This window comes from Phymastichus coffea, unplaced genomic scaffold, assembly GCF_024137745.1.
Source record: "Phymastichus coffea isolate CEN01 unplaced genomic scaffold, Cenicafe_Pcof_1.1 PCOF00015, whole genome shotgun sequence".
Lineage (NCBI taxonomy): Eukaryota > Metazoa > Arthropoda > Insecta > Hymenoptera > Eulophidae > Phymastichus > Phymastichus coffea.
This window is the reverse complement of record NW_026706826.1, coordinates 2,323,556-2,351,185: the sequence shown is the minus strand read 5'-3', so window position 1 is coordinate 2,351,185 and position 27,630 is coordinate 2,323,556. Positions and strand designations below refer to the sequence as shown.

The 27,630-nt window shown below is 39.3% G+C and overlaps 1 protein-coding gene across 2 annotated transcripts in view; it reads left to right on the top strand.

Moving 5' to 3' along the window:
* Positions 1-27,630, top strand: part of LOC131675037 (ras GTPase-activating protein 1) — a 1,462,590-nt gene that overhangs the window by 1,232,698 nt on the left and 202,262 nt on the right. For both annotated transcript variants that reach the window (XM_058953862.1, XM_058953861.1), the window contains exon 12: positions 16,226-16,458. In XM_058953862.1, coding sequence (XP_058809845.1) covers positions 16,226-16,458 — 233 coding nt within the window. The remainder of the gene's footprint in view (positions 1-16,225; positions 16,459-27,630) is intronic.

Genomic DNA, 27,630 nt, shown 5'->3' with positions numbered 1-27,630 from the left:
CCTCGAGAGCTTTTGGGGAACGGACCAGTAATATCACCGGCCACCACCTGCAAGGGTCGTAACACTTGTCTACGACCCATCAGCCCGCAAGCTGCTCTTTGTTCCACCTTGCACTGCTGACATACCGGGCAATTCTTTACGTACGCCCTGACCTGATCATACATCTTAGGCCAGTAATACAAGCGCCTAGCCCTGGAAAACGTACGCTCTCGTCCTTGATGTCCTGCCGTAGGAGCATCATGGACCTCCTGGAGCACCTGGTGCCATTTCTCCTTAGGCACCGCAAGCTTCCACGCTTCATCGTTGTCGATGAATCTTATACCGTTCTCATCAGGCTGATAGTAACACAGCTTCCCCCCCCCCCCAACTACCTTCCATGTAGGGTGCGACTGTGGATCCTGGCATACCTCCTGGTATTGCTGTAAATACCGGGCATCAGTGGTCTCCGGCCGACTATTTATGTCACTCACTTCAATCCCCTCCTCCTCATAGGTCCTAGACAATCCATCTGGCACCACATTGAGATTTCCCGTTCGATATTCAATATCGAAGACATTGCCTTGCAACGCTAGCGCCCATCGCTCTAGTCTTGCCGTGGGATTTCTCATATTGTAGAGCCATTTCAGAATACTATGATCAGTGATGACGCTGAAGTGATGCCCTTCAATGTACGGCCGGAACTTTCCAATAGCTCATACCACAGCCAAGCACTCTTTCTCGGAGACCGTATACTTCCTCTCAGCGCTGTTGAGTGATCGGCCGTATTCTATTACACGCTCCTCTCCATCGACATACTGCGTGAGGACTGCCCCTATTCCACTGTCACTGGCATCAGTTTGTAGTATAAACTGACCGTTAGGATCGTGCGATTGCAGTATTGGGGCGGAAGTCATCACCTCCTGCAACCTCGTGAAAGCTCGCTCTTGCTCCTCTTCCCAAGAGAAATGTACATTCTTCTTTGTCAGGCGGTTTATAGGTTCTGCGATCATAGCAAAGTCAGGTATAAAACGTCTATACCACGAGGTCATTCCCATGAATCGCTTCACCTGTTTGACAGTCCGGGGTGTTGGATATTCTAATATCGGTCGTATCTTCTCGAGATCTGATCTTATTCCGTCCTGGTTCACAAGAACTCCCAAGTATCTGACATCTGTCTTACAGAAGTGGCTTTTGGATTTGTTGATGGTTAAGTCGGCATCTAGAATTCTCTTTAATACGATTTCTAGGTGCCCCTTATGCTCCTCGAATGACGACGAAACCACTATTACGTCGTCGAAGTAGGCAAAAGCGAATGGATTCATATCCGGGCTTATCACCTTATCCATCAACCTTTGGAAGGTCGTTCCTGCGTATGACAGTCCGAAGGGTATTCTCGTAAATTGAAAGTGCCCCAATCCAGATACTGTATACGCTGATATTGGACGCGATTCTTCCTTTAAGGGAATCTGATGGTACGCACTGCTCAAGTCCAGCGTAGATATGAACTTTGTATTCCTTATCCGTCTTAGGGTGTCGTTTATATATGGCAAAGGGTAGGCATCAGGTTTGGTAATTGCATTTATCTTTTGGTAATTCACGCAAAACCTATATTTTCCATCAGCCTTTTTTACCATTACTACTAAACTTGACCATCCGCTGGTCACTGGTTCGATTACATCTTTCTCCAGCATATGTTTGACCAGCTCGTGAATTTCCTCTCGCACTCTATCAGAAACTGGGTAGTACTTCTGTTTGATGGGTCGAGCACCTCCAACATCTATTTCGTGCTCAACCCCCACGGCACAGCCTAAAGTCTGACCTCCGTCAGGAATCAATCTTCTAACGAGGTCTTCTATTTATTCCAGCTGTGTCTCCGTGGCCTTCCACTGTTCTACCGGTGCGAGAAATGCCGTACCATCAATTCCAGCCACTTCTATTGGTATTTTCACCTGGATGTCCTTAAGCCATAAATCATCCTCATCGGGATCCAAAACTGCGCGGAACTCTCTTATAAATTTCGCGTCTACGTAGCAGTCATCCGTGAGCAGTGGCGTAATGGCGACTCTAATCTCCTTTGTAATTCCCCCTACCTTAAATGGGAACATCACGTGACCAATTATGAGGCAAGAGTGCCCATCGACGAGCCTTGCATCGCCCGCTCTGGTCACACATTCAACTCGAGTCCCATCTCCGATGCCAATCTCAGCCCTAATTAACCCATGACCGTGGATGAGGCGCCGGTATCATAGAGTGCTTTAATTTTAAAATCACCTATGTCTACCCGCAACCACCACCTAGTCTTAGCCTCTGGGTTATATCCATGAGTGTCATCTTTTCCTCCCTTCGTCGTTCTTTTCAGCGGCTTTTTTCCTTGCGCTGCTGCGACGACGATAGGCTTGCGACCACTCGTGGATTCCTTCGGCAGGGGAGCTTTTTGTATGGAGGGAGTCCTGAGCTCCTTTGATGCCCTCCGAGGACTTGTTTGGATCCCTGGGTCGCCGACAACTTGCTGTTTCCCATCGGCGACCCGCAGCGAGAGGTCGAATTTACTAGAGGCGCGAAGATGACCTCTTCTCTTCGCTCTCCTTGTCGTTTCCCTTGTTGCAATCTGGGCAGAACTTGCGACTAAAACCCAGCTTGCCACAAGCGGAACACTGGAGAGGCTTGGTGAAGTCGATCTTTCGCCTCTATCCTTCTCACCGCTCGCCAGGATACTTGGGAGAAGGAGAATTTTTCCTTCCCTTACGCCATCGGCTTTTACGCTGTTCTAGAGGGCTGTCTTGCCTTTCTTTGGCCAATTTGCGTAAAATCCGCTCAATGCCCACCAGACGCTACTCCATCTTCTTATCAGAAGTGGAAGCTTGCGTAGCCGATACCGTCGCTTGTTCGGTAGGCCTCCTGGCAGGGTTCTCCACGCCTTGTCCGCACTGCGGATCTCCCTCCTTCTTCGCACGTGCCTTCCCTTTGCCGGCCACTGCAGCGGTTTGGGATTTACTACTAGCCGTTCTTTTGCTCTGCTGGTATACGTGCTGAGGGAAGATCGTCGAGTTGGGGTCTGCGAATACACGTGGACGACGACCGTAAGATAAGGTGTTTTGTACTTCGGTCGCTCTCCTGTTGCATTCGCGTATCGACGTCAACTCGCTCCGATGCAGCCGAATTTAAATGTTAGGAAGGAGTTTTGCATAGAGTAGGTCTAATAAACTCTACAAGGGCATTAGTGGTTCCAGTCTATTGACAAAAGCCACAAGGTTGGACACATAGTCTCGCACTAATTCGTCCTCACTCTGGAATCGGTTCTGTGCTTCCTGCAACAGCCTTTGTTGCTGTTGCATACTTGTGCCGAACCATTTTCGGGCGTCAGTGACGAATTCGGCATAACTGAGCCACTAGTACTCATTGTTATCATACCAGGTCCTCGCGTTGCTTTCGAGGACCTCTGATACGGAACAAAGTACTTCGTCATCAGTCAGCCCTGCGCCCACGCGCAGATCTTCCAACCTCGACAGAAACGTATCCACGCTCTGTGCCCTATTGCTCGCAAACCTCAATTTACATCCGCAGACGATTTTCCTAACATCTCTGGTTATGGAGAGCCCTGAGGATAATTGAGGACCGGTGCCAGACGATCCACTTCGACTCCTCTGTCAAACAGGTGCAGATCTCCCGTACTCCTCCGGATCCTCTTCACCTCCTCTTCTTTAGAGGGCTTCCGGTAGGGTGACGTCCCTTCTCTTGGGTACTGGTCTTGGAAGAGCAGGTGTGCTTCCCAGAATCCCAGAATCGTAGTGACAGGTGAATATGTCCTGAAAGTCCACGTTACGTCTGGAGCGCGGTTGAACCGAGTCGCGCTGTGAAGAACGGGTTGCATTGGCCATTTCATGCATTTCGTCATCCAGCTCTCGTATTCTTTAGCGCGTATCCTGTGCCTCGCCCTCCGCACACACCTGTATTCCCTGTAGAGTTTGAAGGGTTTCTAGGATTTGACCTACTAGCTTGCGGTTGCGGTTGACTCCTTCCTTCAGATACCCTATTTCCCGGAAGGCTTCACTCAAGGATAATCCATTCTGAGACTTCTTCCGGGTGCAGGATTCCTGCGACCTGAGATCCGGATAACTCCGTCTCCTCTTCCCTTCTCCTGCTCCTGGGTGCGGAGGGCCTTCTGGATGAGCTCATCCTCTTCTTGGCGGCTGGCTTCACCTTTAGATTCCTCATCTGGGCTGGCGAATGTCCTTGACATATCTGTCAAGGATATTCCCTCCCTGTTGATGAGTCTCAGGTGATGGTCGCTGTTCTCATCTTCGCTGAGGTTTTCTAACTTGTCACAGACTGTGTCGAGCCACGCTTGTCGGGTGCGCCTCCTGCGCCCCACCGCCGCTTTACTGCGCGTGGTCTCGTCAAAATCCGTGACGGTGTACTCTCCTAGCAACCATCTCCCAAGCCTAGCCGCCTGCTGGATGACACTTCTATTCTTGCGCAGCTCTAGATCTGCCAAATAGAGTTCGCGCTGTGCGGAGGTCAGCTTTAATGCCTAATTGTCGATTTGGGCTGACAACAGAGCCATCTTGCCTCCGCACGGGTGTAGAATGCGTTCAAGGTTTAAAATTATCGAACTAATCGACCACTACCGCTTCCTATCACCCAAAGTATGAACGGGGTATACACTATTTAGTGAAACTACACTTAATACCTCCTTTTTATAAGGCACAAACTCGCGAGATTATGAGCGCGCGCATCTTCGCAGACTATCAGTAATATTATAAAATATCCCACCTGAGGTCGGAACCTGCTGTTTGCTTGCTCCGCCTGGCTAATATTTCCTGGACTGCATGCTTGGGTCGCGTTCTCTGCTTTTATCGTTGTTCAGGTGCTTTCAACCCCCCTTTATCCACCAATCTGTTGCTCAAATGAGTTAACACCTGATTATTCAAAACGATCTGAAATCACTTCGACTTATTAATAATTACCGCTTTCGAACCTTTTTACTGTGACGGTGTAGGCCCGTCATGGCCTGCACCGTTCGCTTATCTCCCTCTCCTTCCTAGGCAAAGGCGCACGGCCGGCATCAAGCGCACGTTTTTACCACGTGCCTGATGCCTGCCCTTTTATTTTTCAGCAACGCACGAGAGTGGAAGGAGAAGCCGTGGACGCGACGACGCGCTCGAGTATTGAGAGTGCGAGAGAGAGAGAGAGAGAGAGAGAGAGAGAGAAAAGCAATAGTTTGAGTGTTGGGCTTGGCGCGCGGCACTTGTCGCGACCGGCATTGCCGCGTGCCGCCGATTAGGAGGTGAGTGGTAGGGAGAAGGCGTGAGAAGCCGGCTCTCATGCACTCGCGACAGAGAGTTACGCGACGCGCGCGACAGCAATCAGTCGTACGAGTTAGCTGGTGACCATCGCTGCCTGCCCTTTGTCCGGAAGAAGTCAGCATTCCTCAGCAGATCGGCCGGACGGGACTTCCTCTGCCAGCGACGCAGCAGTTGCCCTGCAAGAAGCTGTCATCGAGGCCACACCCGACAGCCTTTTCTGCCAGATCGCCGGCCACGCAGCAGCTAGGGGTTTTCCAGCCTAGCCACCGGTGGGACACCTTCAAGGCTGCCAGCAACAGCGACGTCCACCAGAATTTGGTCAGGTCATCGATTCCTCTCTCTCTCTTTATATCTCTTCCTTTCCTCGGCGATTCTCACGGTTCGCGTTGCTACGCCAGGCTTTTCCGAGCCGGCGTAGCTTTCGGCAGTGTGTAATTTAAGTAATTGTTTGAGCCGGTTAACGAGGTGACATGGCGCTAACGTGCTGGTCATCTCGTTTAGATTAAGTTTGCGCGTTATTGTTAATAAGTGTTTGTACTTTCGCCGGCACTCTAGGTAGTGCGTTGTAATAAACGGTTTATCAACGAGTTGTGTGTGTGAAGTTATTTGCCTGCTGTTCTCCTTCCTGCTTTGCTTGGAGCGATACACCGCCTCCCTTGCCTTCCCCCTTTATAAATAATTGGTAATAGTAGTGAATATATCGGCATTGCACGCCGACGCTATTACATTACAATAAACTTAACAATTTATAATCAAAAAAGTAGAAGTAATTTCGTTTTTTTCCCTGGAGAGGGCGTACCGCTCACGATCTCGCGCTACCACCCGCTCAAACCTTCCTATACGCTTGTGCAATCGTCTCTCTCTCTCGTGCATCGATATTACCTTCGACGCACAATCCTATTCGCACGAAAAGGGTTTTAATACCAGTTGGGCGCCATGTAACAGGGGAGGTTATCTAACAAAATGGAAAATTTATTTAAGTACAAACTCCCACGATGCAGAGCTCACCGCTGCTCCGTTAAATACGTATAGTTGTACGTGTATCCGCCTTTACGTCAGATGATTTCGTTTTGGTGTCTTCTTTCCAACTGAGTTGAACTTACTTCAAGTTACTTGACTTCTAACACTCGATGTATCTTAGGTGTGAGTGGCTTTATGCCTAATACGCTTAATCCCCTCGATGAAATCGGATTAAAACCTAAGCCTTAATAAATCCTGTAAGCTAATAGGAATTGAAATGACGTAATCGGTGAATAAAATTAACTAACTTTAATTAATGAAAACTACAGTCTTTTATGGGCCGAAAGACTAACGCACGCGAATAGAATTTACAATGAATTATTAATATTCGGTGAGAGAGAGAGAGAGAGAGAGAGAGAGAGAAGATTCGAAAATTATTGCGAAACTAACGCTCTGCGCGAATACAAAAAGATTCGATATCGCGTTTGACCAAATACCTTCAAATGTATTTTGTCACGCAATTGTAAAGGGAGGTGCACCTACCCTGCGGTGCAATTACGGTGATCAGCCGTAATTCTTGATGAAGAAAATCAACTGCCAATGCTCCGCTAATAAATCTGCTGCGCCGCCTCGTTCTCTTATCCACTACAATTTGTTGCTTCTGCACTGCTGCTGTTTGTTGCCGCGGTAATTCCGTTGCAAAATTTTATTATCGGCGTAACATAGTGCAAAATAATTTGGCGGTATTGTCGCGAAAACAGCTGAGGCGTAACTGCCTATTTCAAATGCTTGCACACTCCCTCTTTTTCTTAATCATTCAAACTAACGCGCGAGTAACAGAATCGCGAACGGGTCGATTAATTGAATCGACTACCGTTGCAGTTTTCAAAAATTACACAGGCCGACAAAATTTAAAAAAATGAGAAACCCAGAAACCAGACAGTACGTTCCCAAACGTTTTTGGTGCGCTGAAACCGAATCTGACCTCAGAATTGCTCCATCACCCTAGGTTTTCGAGAAATCCTAACCTAAATGTTCAAAAAGCACGATTTTTCACTATATTTCGCGTAGTATTACGTCGTAACCCAATTTTATTTTAAAAAACGAGTAATGCTATCTCAAAGTACTACTCTTATCCTTCAAAACCTTTTTTTCAGATTTAAAAAATCTTTTGTTTCCATCGAGATATCGTAGATTGAATTTGAGTGATTTCGCGATTTCGTTACAGCACGAAATAGTGGCGAATTTCCGAATAAAGAGTTATAGTGTAATTATATGTTTTTTGGGTCACGGAATCCAAATTTAATGTCAGAATGTCTCTATAATCTCAATTCCCTTAACCTTAGAACCCCATAACCTGTGACGCTGTAACCCCTGACCGACATACACCAAAGTCCTTAACTCTCGAGCCCTTTAACCTGCGAAGCTATAACTCCCGGCCCTATCGAGGGTTAAAGAAATTCGGTTTTGGTGGATGGGGAATACCGCTGGGTTAATGGAACAACGATAGACGTCATTTCTGCGGTAAAAGAAGGTAGAAGAATTTGTGTCTGTGATAGGAAAATTCATATCCAACTTACGTATACAAGTACAATTTAGGTTTACATACAAGTGTCTATAACTTGCGAAATCGATCAGCTAGGATTTTTAATCTTACATTTTTCTTGGTCTACTAACGGTGAAGAAAGTATCTACGTTAGCAGATATCGGATTCACTTAGGGCCTACGTTTCCTTATTTGAGGATAACCGTGTATGACTTTGCTCAAAAACTACAAATTTTTGTGCTTCGTTCTTCATCCGTGTTAGGGATCGTGTTTGAGCAGCAGGCTAACGGATAAGTCACTGGAATTCAATTTTTGGTATTTTTTCTCGTACAACACTGCGTGCAGTACTTTCATTAATTTTTATTATTACTTTGTCTTCTAGAAATTTAATTATATTTACCCATTTCGTTATTTGAATAAGTTCATAATAATACTCGTGATTTCCAATTAACTTATAAGTTATTGAAGATGTCGACATGTAGAATTCCATACAAAGGAAAAATCGATTCCTTTTGTAATATCTGCGGTAAATTTGAGGTAGCTCGACTTCGTCGATCAATCACTGATATCATTAAAGATCAGTTTGAAGAATGTTACGAGACACCTATGAAGAATTTAGACAAACCATGGGTTCCTAAATATATTTGTGAAGACTGTCGCCGAAGTTTGAAAAACTGGAATAAAACTAAAACCGAAGTTGTTTTCCAACCAACAATATGGCGTGAACCTAAAAATCACCATGATGACTGTTACTTTTGTAAATGTGATACTTTAGGTTTTAATCATAATAACAAAGCTTCTCTCCTTTATCCGAATGTTTCTAGTGTAACAGCAGCTCAGTATGGAAAAATAGAAAGAAAAAAAAATTCTGATTCTGAGCCAAAAAAACTTCAACCAATAGAAGTTCCGGTAACAGACAAAAGCAGCAGTAGTGATGAAGAAGATTTTTCTGATTCAGAAAAGCCCAAACTTATCGACCAAAATTCTTTGGATGATCTGATCCATGATTTGAATCTTCCGAAAGATTCTTCAGAACTCTTACCATCAAGACTAAAAGAAAGAAATCTTTTATTACCTGAGACAAAAGTTTCTATTTACAGGAAGAGAGATATTAAATTTCGGCCATATTTTACTTGCGTGGATAACCTTGTTTACTGCAACGATATAAAGCATCTTATCAGTTTATATGGAGTGCAAGGAGGTTATAATCTAGAGAACTGGCGACTCTTCATGGATGCATTCTGTACAAAGTCTCAAGGCAGTACTTCCGCATAATGGGAATGAGTATGCAGCTATTCCCATTGCTCATTCCACTGTGATGAAAGAGTCTCACGATAACTTTCGATTCCTTCTTTAGAAAATCAATTACAATGAACACAAATGGCTCGTTTGTGGCGATTTCAAGATGATCAATATATTAGTTGACTTGCAATCTGGAAATACGAAGCACCCCTGTTTTTTGTGTCTCTGGGACAGTCGTGCACGAGAAGAACATTGGGTTCGGAAAGAATGGACGAAAAGAATCGGAATGGTTGTTGGATCACATAATGTCGTCCATGAGAACCTTGTTGATACTAAACATATCTGGTTACCTCCACTCTATATAAAACTGGGCTTGATGAAGCAATTAGTCAAGGCACTAGATAAGGAAGGCGAATGTTACATATATCTTCAGGGCAAATTTCCTAAATTGTCTGAAGCAAAAATTAAGGAAGGCATATTTGTAGGGCCAGACATTCGAGCACTTATGAAAGATGATGAATTCCTCTTGACAATGACGACTAATGAGAGAAATGCTTGGATAAGTTTCAAAAGTGTCACCGAGAATTTTCTCGGAAACCACCGGGACCCTAAATACAAAATTATTCTGTCGACAATGCTATAGAATTTTCAAAAATTAGGGTGTTTGATGAGCCTGAAAATTCACTTTTTGTTTTCACATTTGGAATACTTCCCGGACAATGTTGGGACGTTCAGTGAAGAAATGGGTGAAAGATTTGATCAAGATTTCAGAAACAAAGAGGAACAATATCAAGGGAGATGGAATGAAAGCATGATGGCTGACTATTGCTGGGCTCTACACCGACACGATACATTGTCAGATCATCATAGACACAAATCTCTTAAACGTTCATTTCAAGATAAACGATAGCGTTTTCATAAAAAAAAGAAGTGAAAAACTGTAGGGTTGCAGATATTCAGATGCAACACTCACAAACTAAATAAATGAGATTTAAAACGCGTAATTGAAAGCTGCGTAGAATACAAGGCTTGGATATTGAAGGGATTGAAATGTAGAGACATACGGTTATACGATAGCAGCTTGAAGTGCTGATTGAGGAAATTCTGGCAAAGGAGTCTGAGGTTGCAGACTTGCAGGGCTCGGGGGTTGAATATAATTTGGAGGCTTGAGGTATTCTGCGTAGCGAATTTCGGTATGAGGGTTGGGGGTTATAGCGTCGCGGTAATAGGGCTCGAGGGTTGAGGAAATTGGGGTATGAGGGTCGGGGGTTATAGCTTCGCAGGTTAAAGGCTCGAGGGTTGAGGAAATTGGGGTATGAGGGTCGGGAGTTATGCCGCAGCAGGTTATAGGGCTGAGGCTTAAGGAAATTATGGTGTGAGGGTTGGGGGTTATACCACAGCAGGTTAAAGGGCTCGAGGGTTAAGGAAATTGGGGTATGTCGGTCAGGGGTTACAGCGTCTCAGGTTATGGGGCTCTAGGGTTAAGGGAATTGAGATTATAGAGTCATTCTGACGTTAAATTTGGATTCAGTGACCCAAAAAACATATAATTACACTATAACTCCTTATTCGGAAATTCGCCACTATTTCGTGCTGTAACGAAATCGCTAAATCACTCAAATTCAATCTACGATATCTCGATGGTAACAAAAGATTTTTTAAATCTGAAAAAAGGATTTTGAAGGGTAAGAGTAGTACTTTGAGATAGCATTACTCGTTTTTTAAAATAAAATTGGGTTACGACGTAAGACTACGCGAAATATAGTGAAAAATCGTGTTTTTTGAACTTTTAGGTTAGGATTTCTCGAAAACCTAGGGTGATGGAGCAATTCTGAGGCCAGATTCGGTTTCAGCGCAACAAAAACGTGTGGGAACGTACTGTCTGGTTTCTGGGTTTTTTCCTTGTCGGCTTGTGTTATTTATTTATTCAAGAATATCTATTTTATCTTCTTCAAAGTAATTCCCCTCGGGTATAATGCACTTGTACCAACGTTTTTTTCAATCATAGAAGCACTTAAAAAAATCATTATTTGTGATCTCGTTCAGCTCCTCCTTCGATGCCATCTTTCTCTCCTTAATCGTGTCGTATCGTTGTCCTTTCATGGGCCTCTTAAGTTTCGGGAACAGGAAAAAGTCTCAGGGGGCCAAGTCTGGAGAATATAGTGGCTATATCAACATTACTGTGTTTTTTTTTGCCAAATATTCGCGCACAAGCAACGATGTGTGAACAGGGGCGTTATCATGGTGCGAAGTCAGTTTTTGTTTTTCCACTAATCCGGACGTTTCTGGTGGATTGATTCTCGCAAATTGCACATAACTTGCAGGTAATATTGCTTATTGACCGTACTACCCTGTGGCAAGAACTCATGATAAACCACGCTCCTGTAATCAAAGAAAACTGTGAGCAAATCCTTCATGTTCGACCGAACTTGGCGCGCTTTTATCGGTCTTGGCTCATGCGGCAGCTTCCATTCGGATGATTAAGCTTTGGTTTCCACATAATAACCATAAACCCATGATTCATCACCAGTTATGATCCTCTGGAGCACATTTGAATTGTCATGGACCGAGTCCAACATCTCCTGAGCAATGAACATTGCTATTTTTGTTCGAAATCGAGCAGTTTGACACGAATTTCGCGGTGACTCGACTCATTCCCAAATCATTGGTTGAAATCGAATGGCATGAGCCAATTGATATGTTTAGATACTCAGAAACTTCTCTATGTGTGATTCAACGATTGGCCAATACTATTTTCTTTACTTTATCAATGTTTTCGTCTGTTGTTGACGTGCTCGGGCACGTTGTTTGTCGTTCACATCTTCTCGGCCCTCTGACAACATTTTGTACCATCGATAAACGTTGCTTTGGTTCAAGGTAGCCTCACCATATGCCACAGTAAACATTCAGAATGCTCCCGCGCACTTTATTTTGTTGTTCACACAAAATTTGATACATATTCTTTGATCCATTTTTTAAAATAGACAGAAATCGAAGTCGAGCCAAAACACATCCAAGCAAAACAGCTATCAAAAATTAACTAAACATTCAAAATGGCCAACCTTCTCAGGATAAGTAAGAGACATGAGTACCAACATAACGCTACAAAAAAATCAAAAATCAAATTTACGTAGCCCGCGGAAATTCAAAATTCGCTTTTTGAACAGACCTCGTACACTAAACAAAAACATTTAAACATAAACACTGGAAAATGATGCGCTTTGGTCGAAGAAATATGTATATTTTTTTTTGTCATCAAAATTTTGCATATTCGATGAACAATGACATTATTTACACAAAAAGAGCTTAGTTGTAAATAACTATAACTTACAGAAAGAAACATCATACAACATTTCTTGACATGTCATTCAATTCGTTTTGAATTATTCTTTCAGAATCTTAAATGGCAATTTGACATTTTTATTTTTTATCTATGCGAAATTGATGCCAATTATGCAATAATTTTAGATGACGTATAAAATTATATACCTTTACCGAACTTTCTTCGTAGAATTTTGTAATACTTACTCTCCAATTATATATCAATTGAAGTACAATTTGAAACAAAAATTACCTCTCTAGCTTTAATAGGAACAAAGTTACAATTTTATTTTTTTTAAATCACAACGCTTTGTATTATTAATATTTAGAGATGAAACAAATTTCAAAAAATAGTTTAAACATCAAATTTTTATATTAACTGCTTTTAAAAGTTCCAATTGTTTATTTTATAGGAAATGTATTCAAAAACCACGACGTCTCCTCGAGGCAGCGCGCTGTACCAGTTGTTGGGGAAATGTGCACCAAACCTAAACTAGTCGCTTCAAATCATTCGCCTCAGAATAATTTATGTTGTTTCGGTAACTACTCATCTGATTTAAACAATTTTTTTGTTAGAGGGGTAGCTTTCAAAAGTAATAACAATGTGCATACTCGGAAAGATGAGTTACTAACGATTAATTTTTTATAACAAGCTGCTTTTTTTTATTAACTTTCTCATCTCTTGAATGCGGCTTTTTTCGTGATATAAACATTTCACAAAGATTGATTGTTGTGACGGTAAACGTCGAATTAGCGCTAATAATCTAACCTAATTGCTGCCTGCGGGGGCAGCACCTACCAGGGAGACGAAAAACGTAACGAAGGAATTCAGCACGCGAGCAGACGGAACGCGCGCGATTGAAATTGAACCAGTGAGGGACTAACCATCATCACGCTCGCCCATATATACGACACTAGTTACTGATACGAGAACCAGCAGATTGAACTCTACAACCGAAGTGTCCGAACTAGAGCCGAACACCAGCGACCGCTGCCACCGAGTGCTGACCTGAGCCAGCTGAAGGCCATTGTACCTGCGACATCGAACAGTGTGTGTGTGAGGTTTTGCCATCGAGAGCGAAACCACGCGTGCGCGAATTCGCGATCCGCGACAAAAGAACAGACAGGCTTTCCCGCAGTGTAAATTATTCAGTTTTGTCTTCGTGCGTCTGCAGAATAAAGGTAAGCTGGCCAGCTTAATCTCGCGATCGCGATTGCATGCGTAATAATTAATTTTCCGCGCTCGAAGCGTGCATGTAATAGCTCTACGGACAAAGAGCAGCGAGCATCCCGACACTGCATGTTGTTGTCGAGCGAGCGCCGATGTAAACATAAACACGCGGGCCGACTCTAATGTAGCATTTTAAGAGACAATAAAGAGTTTTCGTACACGATATTAACAAGTACTTTCAGAGCGTTCTCTTTGTATTCGTAGCTAGTTGGTTGACTGACACCCGTTTCCTCTTGCTCTCCGACTTTCTTATTTGATATAGGTGATAGCGAGCGCGTTTCCGCGATCATCGTAATAAAAATAATTAAACGGTAAGCAACCCCGTTACATGGTTTACTAAAATTTACAATTACAAAAATTACAATTGTTTATGAACAAATGGTCTTTTGTAAACATTTGTATTCATTGTATACATTGTACATAATGCAGCATCTACGTAGAAAATTGTATGTACTGTATAATTTACAATTTTATAGTTTGAAATGCGCATGCGCATTATATTACATAAAAATATGATATTCAATAAAACCATGATATTCAATAAATTCATTAACTATTTATAATCTTTTTATGTTAATGTAATGTCACTCAATCCGCATGTATCTTTTATACTCGCAAAAACATTTACAAATCACGATTTATCCATTAACAATTGAATTTTAGTATACAATCGATCTTTGTGAGATTTTAAATCACGGAAAAAGCCGTATTCAAGAGATGAAAAAGTTAATAAAAAAAGCAGCCTGTTATAAAAAATTAATCGTTAGTAATTCATCTTTCCGAGTATGCTCAATGTTATTATTTTTGGAAGCTACCCCTCTACCAAAAAAATTGTTCAAATCGGATGAGTAGTTACCGAATAACATAAATCTTTCTGGGGCGAATGATTTGAAGCGACTCGTTTAGGTTAGGTGCACATTTCCCCTACAACTGGTACAGCGCGCTGCCTCGAGGAGACGTCGTGGTTTTAGAATAAATTTCCTATAAAATAAATAATTGGAACTTTTAAAAGCAGTTGATATAAAAATTTGATGTTTAAATTATTTGTTAAAGTTTGTTTCATCTCTTAATATTAATAATTCAAAGCGTTGTAATTTAAAAAGAATAAAATTGTAACTTTGTTCCTATTAAAGCTAGAGAGGTCATTTTTGTTTCAAATTGTACTTCAATTGATAGATAATTGAAGAGTAAGTATTACAAAATGCTATGGAGAAAGTTCGGTAAAGATAAATAATTTTATACGTCATCTAAAATTATTGCACAATTGACATCAATATCGCTTGGATTTTCTATGGAAAAAATGGCTTGAATGATTTTATGCTGCTTTAATATTTGGCCAAGATATAGCGAACACACCCTTTTTCACATATTCTCGATTTATTTAAACAATGATCCCAATCGCCCATCCATCTATAAAATTAAGGAATTGTTCTACATCATATTTGAAACAGATTCGTGAAAAAAAATTTAATATGGGATTTATGCACAAAATGCATTACGCCAAATCCAGATTGCCTGGACTATAAGAACTTATGTTCAGGACCTCAAGGTCTATCTTTTTCCAAAGTTTCGTTTAATATGATCGAATGATTTTTTCCCATGTATTATATGCGGATTCTTTTGAACTTCAATTGATCTTGACCTTGATCCGATATGGTTGGGTCAAACGGACCTCGGAATCGAAGTCAGCGATATGCAAAACTTATAACTTATTAACTTATTACCTAGTTAGATGAAGCTCATATTTTCGTATTTTTGCAATTTACATGTGAACTCTTGGTTCAGCAATATAAAGTAATGTTGAAGTGACCTAGAGAGCTATAATAGGAATCATAGCATATATGTTTGACTTTAAAATGACCTAGAACGTTACTCAACCTAATAGATCCTGGATTCAACATTCAGCGATTCTTAAAACAGAAAAAACTCTAATCGTTTTTTCTCAAACGACTTTTTTGGGGATTTGACCTTCTAATGCCCTTCAATCTGATATACTGGGGTCAATTGAATCCCGGATTTGGTTTCAGCGTCTCAAATTATGTAAGAGTATATGAATGTTATTTATGGTACATACCACTTTTTTGTTTGCCTGTGTAAGTTAGTATCGGCCACGTGCTGTATTGTACACATATTTATCAGTTAAAAGCTAATTTATTTCATCAATGAATTTAGTATCTAAGAATAATAGATAGCGGTTGCCTTCGAGTTCATGGGTTCATGTTTATTGTCACTGTTAAATTGTATATTATTCTTATAGCCAGAATAAATATGCCACAAAGTAAAAAACAAAATTCCTTTGAATAAATGTGGATTTTTCAAAAAAACTTAATTATACAGTTTTTACAAGGCTTTATAAGTATTTATAAATATTTATAAGCTCTACTGTAACTGATGTTTGTAGTCGTTGCACGATGATTTTTAAAAATTTATTGAAAACTATAAATAGTTGGTACGTATTGCGGATAGGTACTAATGTGGTATTTTTAAATAAATACTTCAATACTTGATTACATAAACATGAATAGTAAATGTTAGAATTATAAAGATTGATATTCTTATAATCATCTTCAAAATTTCTACAAACTTACTTTATTATTCGGTGCATTCAAAATTTCATTATTAATTTTTTAATTTGTTTTAGATTTTGGACGAAGTAACATTAAGTATTTTTACAAGTCCTGAAATGTGCCCGAAAAGCTTACGTTATATTTGTGGCTGCTTACAAAGAGCAGTACTATTGAAATGGCCTCATGAAAGATTTGTAAGAACGAGAGTTGTAAGTGGATTTATTTTTTTGCGCTTGCTTTGTCCTGCGATATTGAATCCTAAATCGTTCAATTTAATAGCAGAATCACCGTCTCTAGCAGCAACACGGTAAGTTTCCAATATAGTTATAAAATCCTAACATCTATCGTACAGTATTATATAATTTATTATATTATATACAACTCTTCATTTTAGTGGCCAATTTTTACTAAAAATTACTCTGTATTATATGAATTTAAGTTTACGGATACACAGCATGCTTTAGTCTTGTTATACTGAATAGAATATAGATTTATTTTCTGGAAATAAAGATATCGATAGTAGAAGTTGACGGAGGTGTAATTTATTTCATAACACTGCGTAGCGTAGCGTATTATGTAGCACTGAAAAATCAGTCTGTTCATGAGTTAAGTAGTTCGCTTTTACATTATGCTAGCGATCGTACTTTAACAGCTTGTTGCAAATTGACCCCTCTTGAGTAACGAATAAACTGACCATAAGAGCTGATTTAAGATTGACATTACTATAAAATATTGTATGATACTTGTAACTATCATTGCGCAATGTGATTATTGCCCTCGCTTGTGCTTAGGCACTAGTATGAAGCCGTAAAATTATGGACTACATAAGGAGCCAGCTACCGTTGAACCGTGAAAATGATAAGGGTTTTTTACTGTGGCGTTGAAAACATTCAATTAAAGTTATCATTACCATCATTTCATCATAAACTACGAAGACCGCTATTTATATTTTGAACCTAGACAAACATAGTATTATTAGGCGCTATCTAACCTTACCATTTAAAAGTTTAACCTTTTTAATTAAAAAATTCTTCAGAATGTTTGTCATTGGAGTACAACTTGCATTATTTACAGTGACGTGAAAATTTTGTCCCAGTGAAAAATAGAATGAACTCATAAACATATTCGTGCCATGATTTTTCACGACTTTTGACGTAGATTAGGCAGAAGTACATGGATTAACTTATTTATATTTTTGACGATAAAGCCCCCATCTAACCCTCATTTAACCACTTTGAAACGCTGGTATAGCGAGTTCCGTTGTGGCCGCTATATACTCAACGACGAAAGTCGCGAAGATCTTCCCAAATCAGTTGTTGTACCAGAAAATATTGATATGGTTCGCGAATATAACTAATATTGCGAGATCATCATGTAATTTACTGTGAGATTGAGGTATTATTGGGTATTAGTATGATGAGTATCTATAAGATATTGTCTGAACATTAAGCTTTAGAAATAGTTTGTTCGAGCTGGATCCCGCATAATTTTACAAAACCTCAAAGATGATCGTTTGAATTGGTGCAAAGAAATTCTCAAAAAATACAATCATAGTACATCAAAGGCGATGTATAATATATACACAGATGACGAATCTTGGATCTATGCGTATGACCCCGAAGAATACAGCAATCCACTGTATGGATCTTCCAAGACGAGAAAAATCCGAACATCCGACAAAAGTGATTCGTTCACAAAGCATATCGAAGCAAATGATCGACTGTTTCTTCAAAATAACTAGACATGTGATAGTCGTACCGTTCGAAGATCGTAAGACAGTGAATTCTGAATGGTATACAAGCATTTGTTTGCCAGGAGTGTTACGTGAAGTACGAAAAAATAGGTGCCAATGATGTGCCATTCTTCTATCATAACAATGCAAGCTCTCACACTGAAACTATTGCCTACTTGATCGATTAAAATCTTGAATTGGTGAGTCATTCTTCATACATCATTGATTTAGCATCGAATAGCATCTTGTAATAGCATGGGCCTTCAATGCCAACAATTTCGCTACTATTACCGAATTATTTAAGGGGGAGGGTAAGGGAGGTGGTATGTCGCTCCTAGCAAAGCAGGAAGGAGAAGTGCATGCAAATAACTTTCACAATATTCCAGGAACTCATCCTTTATTACAACTGCACTATCATAAGTGCTGACGAACTAAACAATTTCACTTATGCTAATATAACAGATCGTTGCTTAATCTAAATAAGACGGCCGGCACGTGAGCGCCTGGCCGTCTCATTAACCCGCTCAAGCGACAACTTATACTCTAAGAAAAACTAAAGCACTGCCGGAAATTACGTCGGCTCGGGGAAGCCTGGCGCAGCAACACGAACCGTGAAATCGTCGAGGAAAAGAGAGATGCAAAGAGAGAGGAGAACAAATAACCTGACCGATGCTGGCGGATGTTGCTGTCGCTGGTAGCCTTGCAGATGCACCACCGGCGGCTTGGCAGGAAGACTGTTAGTTGCTGCGTTGCTGGCGGTTTTACTAGGAGAACCTGTTGCCGCTGTTGCTGGCAGATAAACCGACTCGGCTAATCTGCAGGAAGATTGCTGGCTGCTTGGCTGAACAAAAGGGGCAGGCTTCACGGTGACGATCACTCAAGCTAATGCGGCCGATTGTACTCGCATGCGTCGCGTCACTCCCTCGCGAGTGCGTGAGAGCCGGCTTCTTACGCCTTCTCCCACCACTCGCCTCCTAATCGGCGACACGCGGCAATGCCAGTCGCGACAAGTGCCGCGCGCCAAGCCCAACCACTAGACTTATACATTGCTTCTCTCTCTCTCTCTCGCACTCTCAATGCTCGATCGCGTCGTCGCGCCTATGGCTTCGCCTTCTGTTCTCGTGCGTTGCTGAAAATAAAAAGGCAGGCATCAGGCACGTAAAAATAACGTGCGTTTGATGCCAGCCGTGTGCTTTCGCCTAGGAGAGAGAATGCAGGCATACACGATGCAGGCTATGACCAGCCTACACCGTCACAATATTTTTATTTCCGTATATCAAGATTAAATTGCGTGGCCAACTTTTTTCGACGCCTTAAAAAGCCGTTGATACATTTAAAAACTATGTTTTAGAGGTACCTCAATCAGAGTGGAAAGTATTATCAAAATGAATTCTAGTTCATGCAAAAGTGTATTGATCATTATTGAGAATACTTTGAAAAAATTTTTTTTTTTTTTTTATTTATTTCCTAAGTATATTTACAATCTGTCGACCAAGTAAGACTAAATGACAATAAGTAAATTATTTTATACAGAGAATTTTACTAGATATCAGCAGAGTACTCCAATAAGTATTCTATCTTGTTTTTTTTGAATTAAAAGGTTCATGAATTAAAAAAGATTCTATTTTTTTTTATCTTGAGTTATGTAATGGTTTCATTATCTTGTGTTTCTTTAGTCTTGTATTTGTAATCGATTCCTCCAGAAGTGTGCTAATGAGTTTGTTTGTGTGGTTTTGTAGTCTTGTGTAATATTTTGCGTAGAAGGTTTGAATTTCTTCTTTCACTGATGCAATTTGTAAATCATTTCTAATGATATCGTTGGGAACGAACCACGGTGCGCGTGTTATATTGCGTAGGACTTTCGCTTGAAATCTTTCTAAAATTTCAATGTTCGAGTTCGAAACGGCTCCCCATAGTTGGATGCCGTAGGTCTAGACTGGCTTGAGTACAGCTTTGTACAGTAAAAGTTTATTTTCAATTTATAGCTCCGATTTTCCTCCAATTAGCCAGTACATTTTCCTCCATTTTAATCCTAATTGTTTCCTCTTGGTGAATATGTGTTCTTTCCATGTCAGTCTTCTATCCAAGTGTACTATATACCTAGGTACTTAACATGGTCCTTCTGTGGTATTTGTTTTTCGTTCAGCGAAATAGATGGACAGGTATCTTTACGCAGAGTGAATGTGATGTGAATTGATTTCCCCTCGTTTACTATTATTGTCCATGAATTTAGCCAATTTTGAAGATAGTTATTTACATAGTTTTGAATTGTTTCCGATGCTATTTTTGCTTCTTGGTGTGTTGTGAGTATTGCTGTATCGTCTGGATATGTTGCTGTCGATATATTTGAAGATTCTGGTAGGTCGGATGTGTATAGCAGATATAGTGTTGGGCCTAAGACACTGCCCTGTGGTACTCCTGCTTTGATTTCTTTTTGAAAAAATAGATTCATTTTTGATGATAAATTAATGTATTTTCGCTATTAGCCTCTAAACATAAATAGCAACCGTCGCACTCGTTGCCCTAGAAAGTACTTTCAAACGAAACACCTTATTTTTTTTTAAGATGATTGGATTTACCACGCTTTATTGTACGTTAAACTCAATGAAAATCATTTTTGAATGGCTTACTTTTCTCTTTAGATTTATAACGAATTTAATTCATTCGTTATGTCTCTCTCCTCCCACGCATGCATATACATAGTTTATATACTTATACCATATTTGGATTTACATTATATTATACCGCAGCCCGCAGCAGCCGGCAACGCCGAAGTATAAGGTAAGAGAGAGAGCGCGTTAGGTCTATCAGCGAGCCTATAAGCAGAGAGAGTCGCGTCCGCGGGTACGCGCATATGCGTGTAGTCGCGCTGCCGAAAAGTGCGATGAAGGAGTGGGGACGCCTCCCGCGGTAATTGACTGGCGGACGTAACACGGGCGACACGTGCTTGAGCGCGCGCTAAAGGATTTGCCTTTTTTGCGGATTCGGACTTCCGACCTGGCTTGCCTTAGATTATTCGCGAGTGCGTGCAGTGGTGCGACACCTTGACACGACGGTGTGTGCGTGCAAGGACGTAGTGCTAGGTAGCCCACATTTCGTCACCACTGCAACCGGCGTCCGGGAACGCTGTTCAGCGAGCGGGCGTTTACCGCACGGAGGGCCTGGCCATTGACGCCTCATTGTAAGTACCGGCTCGATTAGCTCTCTCTCGCTTGCCCGCTCACTTCTCTCTCTATCTTTACCGATTTACTACTGTACGCTTTCTCCTTAATAATTTATATAAATTATCTTTATCCTTCGTATTCTCTGCGTTTCTTTGACTTTGCGCCCGACTCCCACTCCCAATCCTTGGCGAGTTCTCTGCGCTCGTCACTACTTTTCGCGCTTTCCAGCCACCGCTACCTGCGACGCTCTACGCGGGCCACGAGGCTGCTTGACATTGCGGCTGGTTGAAAGGCTTGGCCACACATGCACCAGCGTACTAGCCCCGTGGCATTAGTAACTGATTAAGCCGAGCTGTCAATTAATCTATCCTCTCGATTATAACGGCGGGTTAGCCAAAACCCCGTTATAGATTAATACTCCAAATTAACTGAAGGTTTTTTTTTGAAATAGTTAACTCGACCATTTGTTTTTATATAAATAGTAAAATTCACTATATTGAAAAATTCTTCACGTAATTTCAAGTCTTGATAAAGGAAGAAAATGAGAACTTCAAAAATTATTTTCGTTCACTCTAACGTTTATAAAAGCGTAGTAAACAACTTTTCTTTTAGAAATAAATTATTACCTTTAAGGAGGATTTCTAGGAAATTTAATTGAGCTATAACAAGTAAAAAAAGAAAATAAAAGCAATTACCGATTACTTCTACATGAAAAATGTTTATTATAATTACTTTATTAAAACAACTTTTACACCACAATAAAGAAAACATATAATTTTCAAGATTGAATACCAGCTGACCCCCGTAAGTCACACATATCGACATACGCTATAAGTTTTGATATTATAATTACTATGGCCGATGATATTTCATCTATTAAAGCTCAGACCAAAACTGGTAGTGATAGCGTCCAACCAACTACGCTATCCTTTGCATAATCGAAAAAAGAATATCAGTGTTTTTTCATTTGTTATTTGCAACTGTTTATAACAAATATTTTAAATAAGAAAATTAAAGATCATTATCTTTCAAAACTGATTGCAGCAATTGATTCTCCGGACAAAATCACGGAGAAAACTTCTGTCACGTTTTTTCTCAAAGGTTAATTTGTTGCTCTAAAATGTAATAAATAATTTCATATCAGAATAGAAGCGTAACTCTGTCAAATCATAAGCGAAATTGAAGCCAAATTCCATCCAACTAACTATGCCATCCTTTTCACAATCGAAAAAAAAATATCCGTCTTTTTTAAAAACGTGAGGTTTTCTTCATGATTTTTTCCGTTGAATCGATTGCTGTAATCAGTTTTTAAAAACAAAGATTTTTATGATAATTTGTTTCAATAATTTTTTATAAACAATTGAAAATGACAAAAAAAATACGGGTATTTTTTTTCTATTATGCAAAGGATGGCGTAGTTAGTTGAATGCTATTATTGCCAATTTTGACTTGGGCTTTAATGAATTAATATTGTTCCTATTTACAGTGTACTCTCTCTACACATATACACACATAACAAACACACATACGCAGGGTGTTCCATTTTAAAAGATGCACCTAAATAACTTTTTTGGAGTGCATTATTTAATAAAACTGTCAAAGTATGTTTCATAAATTTTCAAAAGAGCAATACGATGGTTATCTTACATGTGACCGTGTAGGTAATATTCAAGATTATTTAGAGATAAATTTTGTTTTTTGCAAGAGAATGCTCTCTTTTTTATTGCAGATTCAGTAATGAGGTCAAAGTAACAGCTTAAGGTCTGAAAGTCGAATTGTTTTCCTTTCCGTACTCAAAATTATCAGTCAACATTTGATAAAATAATCGGGAATAGTCCATTCCTATCAATTTTCCCTCAACTATTACACTTCTCCGTATCAATTTACATACTTATCTTGACTGAAGATTATTAGTTTGTTTAAAGAATGAGAAGAAAAAATTTTCGATGTGTAAATACGAGTAATTATTTTCGTTCATGAATATCCCATTCCCTCTATTTTGTCATTGGTGGAATATCTAATGCTTGGGGCACACAACGAGGATGTAATAGGATGGATTTTCGGGCTTCAATATATTCCAGCCGATGAAGGCAAGACTCAAAAGCTCAGTCAATCAGGGAAAGACTGAGTTTCCAGGCATATTTGTTATATATTTTTCTGATTCTTCCCCGAAAGGATTCTAAGTCAATTACAATCTCTTCAACACAATTAAATAATAAGTGTATATAACTGCTATATGGGTATGTTTACATATGATGCAGCAGAATAATCGAATGAGTTTTCTTTCTTGATTTTACAATATGTATGCAGTAAATAAATTGAAATATATTTATGCTGTAAAGATCCAGTCTGATTTTTTCTAAGTTACGCAACGGCAGTCTACCGTCATTTGAAAGTGAGGAAAAGCGATATCAAAACTAAGGTGGTATCTCACAAGTGTGTTAGGGCACTCGATCAAATTCATTAGCTTATAAGTGTGACGTGACCTCTATGAGAAATTTATTGTTTAATATGTGAAATTTGTAACTTTAAACTATTTCAATGAACAAAAGTGCTTTTCTAATTAATTTCGATGAGCTAATTCCTAATATAAACTTGTTAACTTGTTATGAGTGTCAATTAATGAATAACTAGCGAAATTTAATTTACAATTTTAAATCACGAATGAATTTGTAATACATCAATGCAACGTAAATTCGACTTTATTTAAGCGTAGATAGCATCTTAAGAAAAAGAAGCAAGAATTTGAAACATTGATAATTGATTTTTTACAAAGTTATCAAGAAATAAAATATTAATAATTGTAACGAGGGAGGTTATCTGAAAAATGGGAAATTTATTTAAGAACAAATTCCCACGATGCAGAGCAAACCGCCGCTCCGTTAAACACGTATGATAGTACGTGTATTCGCCTTATCGTCAGATGATTTATCCTAGTTGTCTTCTATTAAACGGAGTTAAACTCACCTTAAGTCACGTGTCTTGTGACACTCGTTGAGTTTTAAGTGTGAGCGACTTTACTCCTAATCTTCTTAATCCCCTAGATGTAATTGGATTGAAACCTAAGCCTTTTTCAATTACTTAAGCTACTAGGAAAATTAAATTACGAAAACGGCGAATAAATTTAACAGACTTTAATTAATAAAAATTACTACAGTCTTTGTAGGACCGAAAGACTAACGCACGCGAATAGGATTTTACAATTAGTTATATTGTGAGAGAGAGAGAGAGAGTAGATTCGAATTATACCGCGAACTAACGCTCGACGCGAATACAAAAAATAACGCTATCACGAATAGACAAAATACCCAATATATTTTGTATCGCTTATAATGGCGGAAGGTGCACCTACCATGCGGTGCAATTACGGTGATCAGCCGTAATTGTTATTGCAAAAATATCAACTGCCACTGCCCCTTGATTATCAGCTGCACTTCCTTGTACTGCCTCCAGTTAGCTACAATCTGCTGTTTCTGCACTGCTACTTGCTGCTGCTTTTTATCTTGAGAATACCTTTACATTTACGCACGAAATTGTCCCAGAAAACTAATTATTCGGCGAAAATAAAGTGTAATACAAATCGGCGGTAAATTCGCATTCACAGCTGAGGCGTAACTGCCTATTCAAAAGATCGCGCGCCCCCTCTCTCTCTCTTAACTGTTAGAACTAACGCGCGAGAAGCAGAGTCGCGAACGGTTCAATTAATTAAATCGACTACCGTTGCATAATGTATTTGTATATTTAAAATTACGTTGCGAAATAGTGATCTAACTATACATACTTATAAAATTATCCAAAACGATTGTTATAGAATTGTGAATTTCATCTTTGCAAAAGAAATAATTTGCGAATTCGTAATTTAAATATTATTCAAATTCTATTTATTAAATTGACAAATTCATACATATTCAAAATAGGAGTTCCAATTGAAAAAAAAACCTTTAATCCCCAAATGACCTTGAAAGAAAAGTTCAAGGTCTAATCCAACGATACAGTTAGACAGCCCCCTTTGTTCGTGGCAAATTTTGTATGAACCGGTTTTTTTTACCGATTATTTTCGGAGATATTTAAGTGAATCGATTAAACTATACCCTGTATATCTTTTATATATTACATCATTGAAATTTTGAATCTTTTTTGTAACTATTTAGTTTTTTATGTATGAAAGAATATTAAAAAATTTTTTTTATTCATTTATAGAAACTACTCAGTATTTTAATGCACCCAAAAATTGCTAAAATGAAGCTCACCGGCGTAGATGAATGCAAAGAGTGATTTTGTTGTATTTTATGCATCTGCATGTGATTTTGGTTTTCAACTCATACTTTTTGCGAAAGAAACTGATACTCTATTTTTAAAGCTGAATATTTTAGCCAGAAATATGTCGAGAACGATCGTAAAAAAAGAAAAATGTAGGTATTTTCCTCTAGTTTTTATTTTTATATTCACTTTTCACTTTCCTTTAGTCGGGGAAAAAAGCCAATAGTCGAAATAGTAAAATTTTTCGAAAAAAGTTCTGTTTTTTCGCGTTTTTTAACGACTTAATACTTAACATGATTCGGGACTAATTTTTCCTTAACCCATTAAGGCCCATGCCAAACCTGAGAAAGATAGCGCCAAACTAACTATGCCAATCGTAGCTAAATCGAAAAAAAAATACCCGTGTTTTTTCTTTTGCCATTTTCAATTGTTTATAAAAAAATATTTAAACAAATTATCAAAAAGTTATTATTTTCAAAAAACTGATAGCGGCAATCGATTCTACGGGAAAAAACATGAAAGAAATGTATATAACGTTTTTTGTCAAATGTCAATTTGTTCCAAAAACAAATAACTGTAAAATAAATGTACTAGAAATGTCCAAATATACTAAAAACTTTTGTAATGAAAACTGAATCCATAATATTACATAAAACCGTTAGCCCGCCACTCAAACGTGATCTCTAACACGGTTTCAATAGAAAAAAAATTTTGCAAACTCTTTGCAACTTCGTAACCCAACAATTACTATGTTAGTCAAATTTCCAAATGTACAATTTGTGCAAATTCAAAGCTTTCTGTCCTATTTTCTTAAACAAATTGACGTCTGACAAAAAAACGTTATATACATTTCTTTCATGTTTTTTCCCGTAGAATCGATTGCCGCTATCAGTTTTTTGAAAATAATAACTTTTTGATAATTTGTTTAAATAATTTTTTATAAACAATTGCAAACGGCAAAAGAAAAAACAGGGGTATTTTTTTTTTCGATTTAGCTACGATTGGCATAGTTAGTTTGGCGCTATCGGCAATAGATTTTGCTTGGGATTTGGCGTATACACAGGTACCTGACAGACTTGCTATTGTTTATAGCCATTTTACACTAACAAATTGACGTCTGACAAAAAAACGTTATATACATTTCTTTCATGTTTTTTCCCGTAGAATCGATTGCCGCTATCAGTTTTTTGAAAATAATAACTTTTTGATAATTTGTTTAAATAATATTTTATAAACAATTGAAAATGGCAAAAGAAAAAACACGGGTATTTTTTTTTACGATTTAGCTACGATTGGCATAGTTAGTTTGGCGCTATCTTTCCCAGGTTTGGCCTGGGCCTTAATGGGTTAAAGATATTATATCGATATCTGGCTCTCTTGGTCGATCGATACGTCAACAAATCACATCTGTCTTTCAGATCGATATTGTATGGATGATTTTTAGTTTGAATTTTTCTATTTGAGGATTTTCAGGGTCGCTGATCACGAATATGAGGTCAAATTATCTAAATCCAAAATGGCGGATCCAATATGGCCGAAGGTCTGGCATACACTTTTCTTTTTCGACTGCATCTATTAGTTTCAATTTTTCTACTTGGAAGTTTTCGAGATCGATGATCTCGAATTGGAAGATAGATTATCATAGTATATAAATCCAAGATGGCACATCCAATATAGCCGACTGCAGTCACACCATACATTATTATTCTTCGACATAATATTTTTGTCTGAATTTTTCTACCTGGCGGATCACAGATCTAACAAGACAATACGGCTCGTCACCAATCATTTACAGGCTCTACCTTGTGCAGCACTTGAGCCGCCGAAGGTGTGGCAATCGTTGCAAATTCACTACCAATAATCGACCTTTGTACGCCGTACTCTGCTGCAACTTGTTGCTCTAATTGCCTTACTGCTGGACTCGCTTCCTTCACAAAATTTCCTGCGTGCAATGGCAGCTTTAATACCGACAGCTCCATACTCAACATATACCGCAAATACCCGTCTCGCATCTCTTCTAAATTACCGCGAAGATTTAATTTGCGGTACCGCATGAGTTTTAATAATATTATCGATTTTGCCGCGTCTATTTCTTTCTTATAATGTTTCGCGCACAAGTTACGTAAGATCCGACGCATTATAACTCTGTCCTTGCACGCTAATGACATTCTCGCTTCATTTGGTTCTGTAAACTTCTAAACACCGAGTTCCGATAACAAGCATGAAATTTGACTCTTCAACTGATATCGTCGAGCATGCACGATGTTCTTTTCCTAGGCTTTGAGCCGGAGAAAAGTCGCCTAACCTAAGCCTCAAAAAGAAA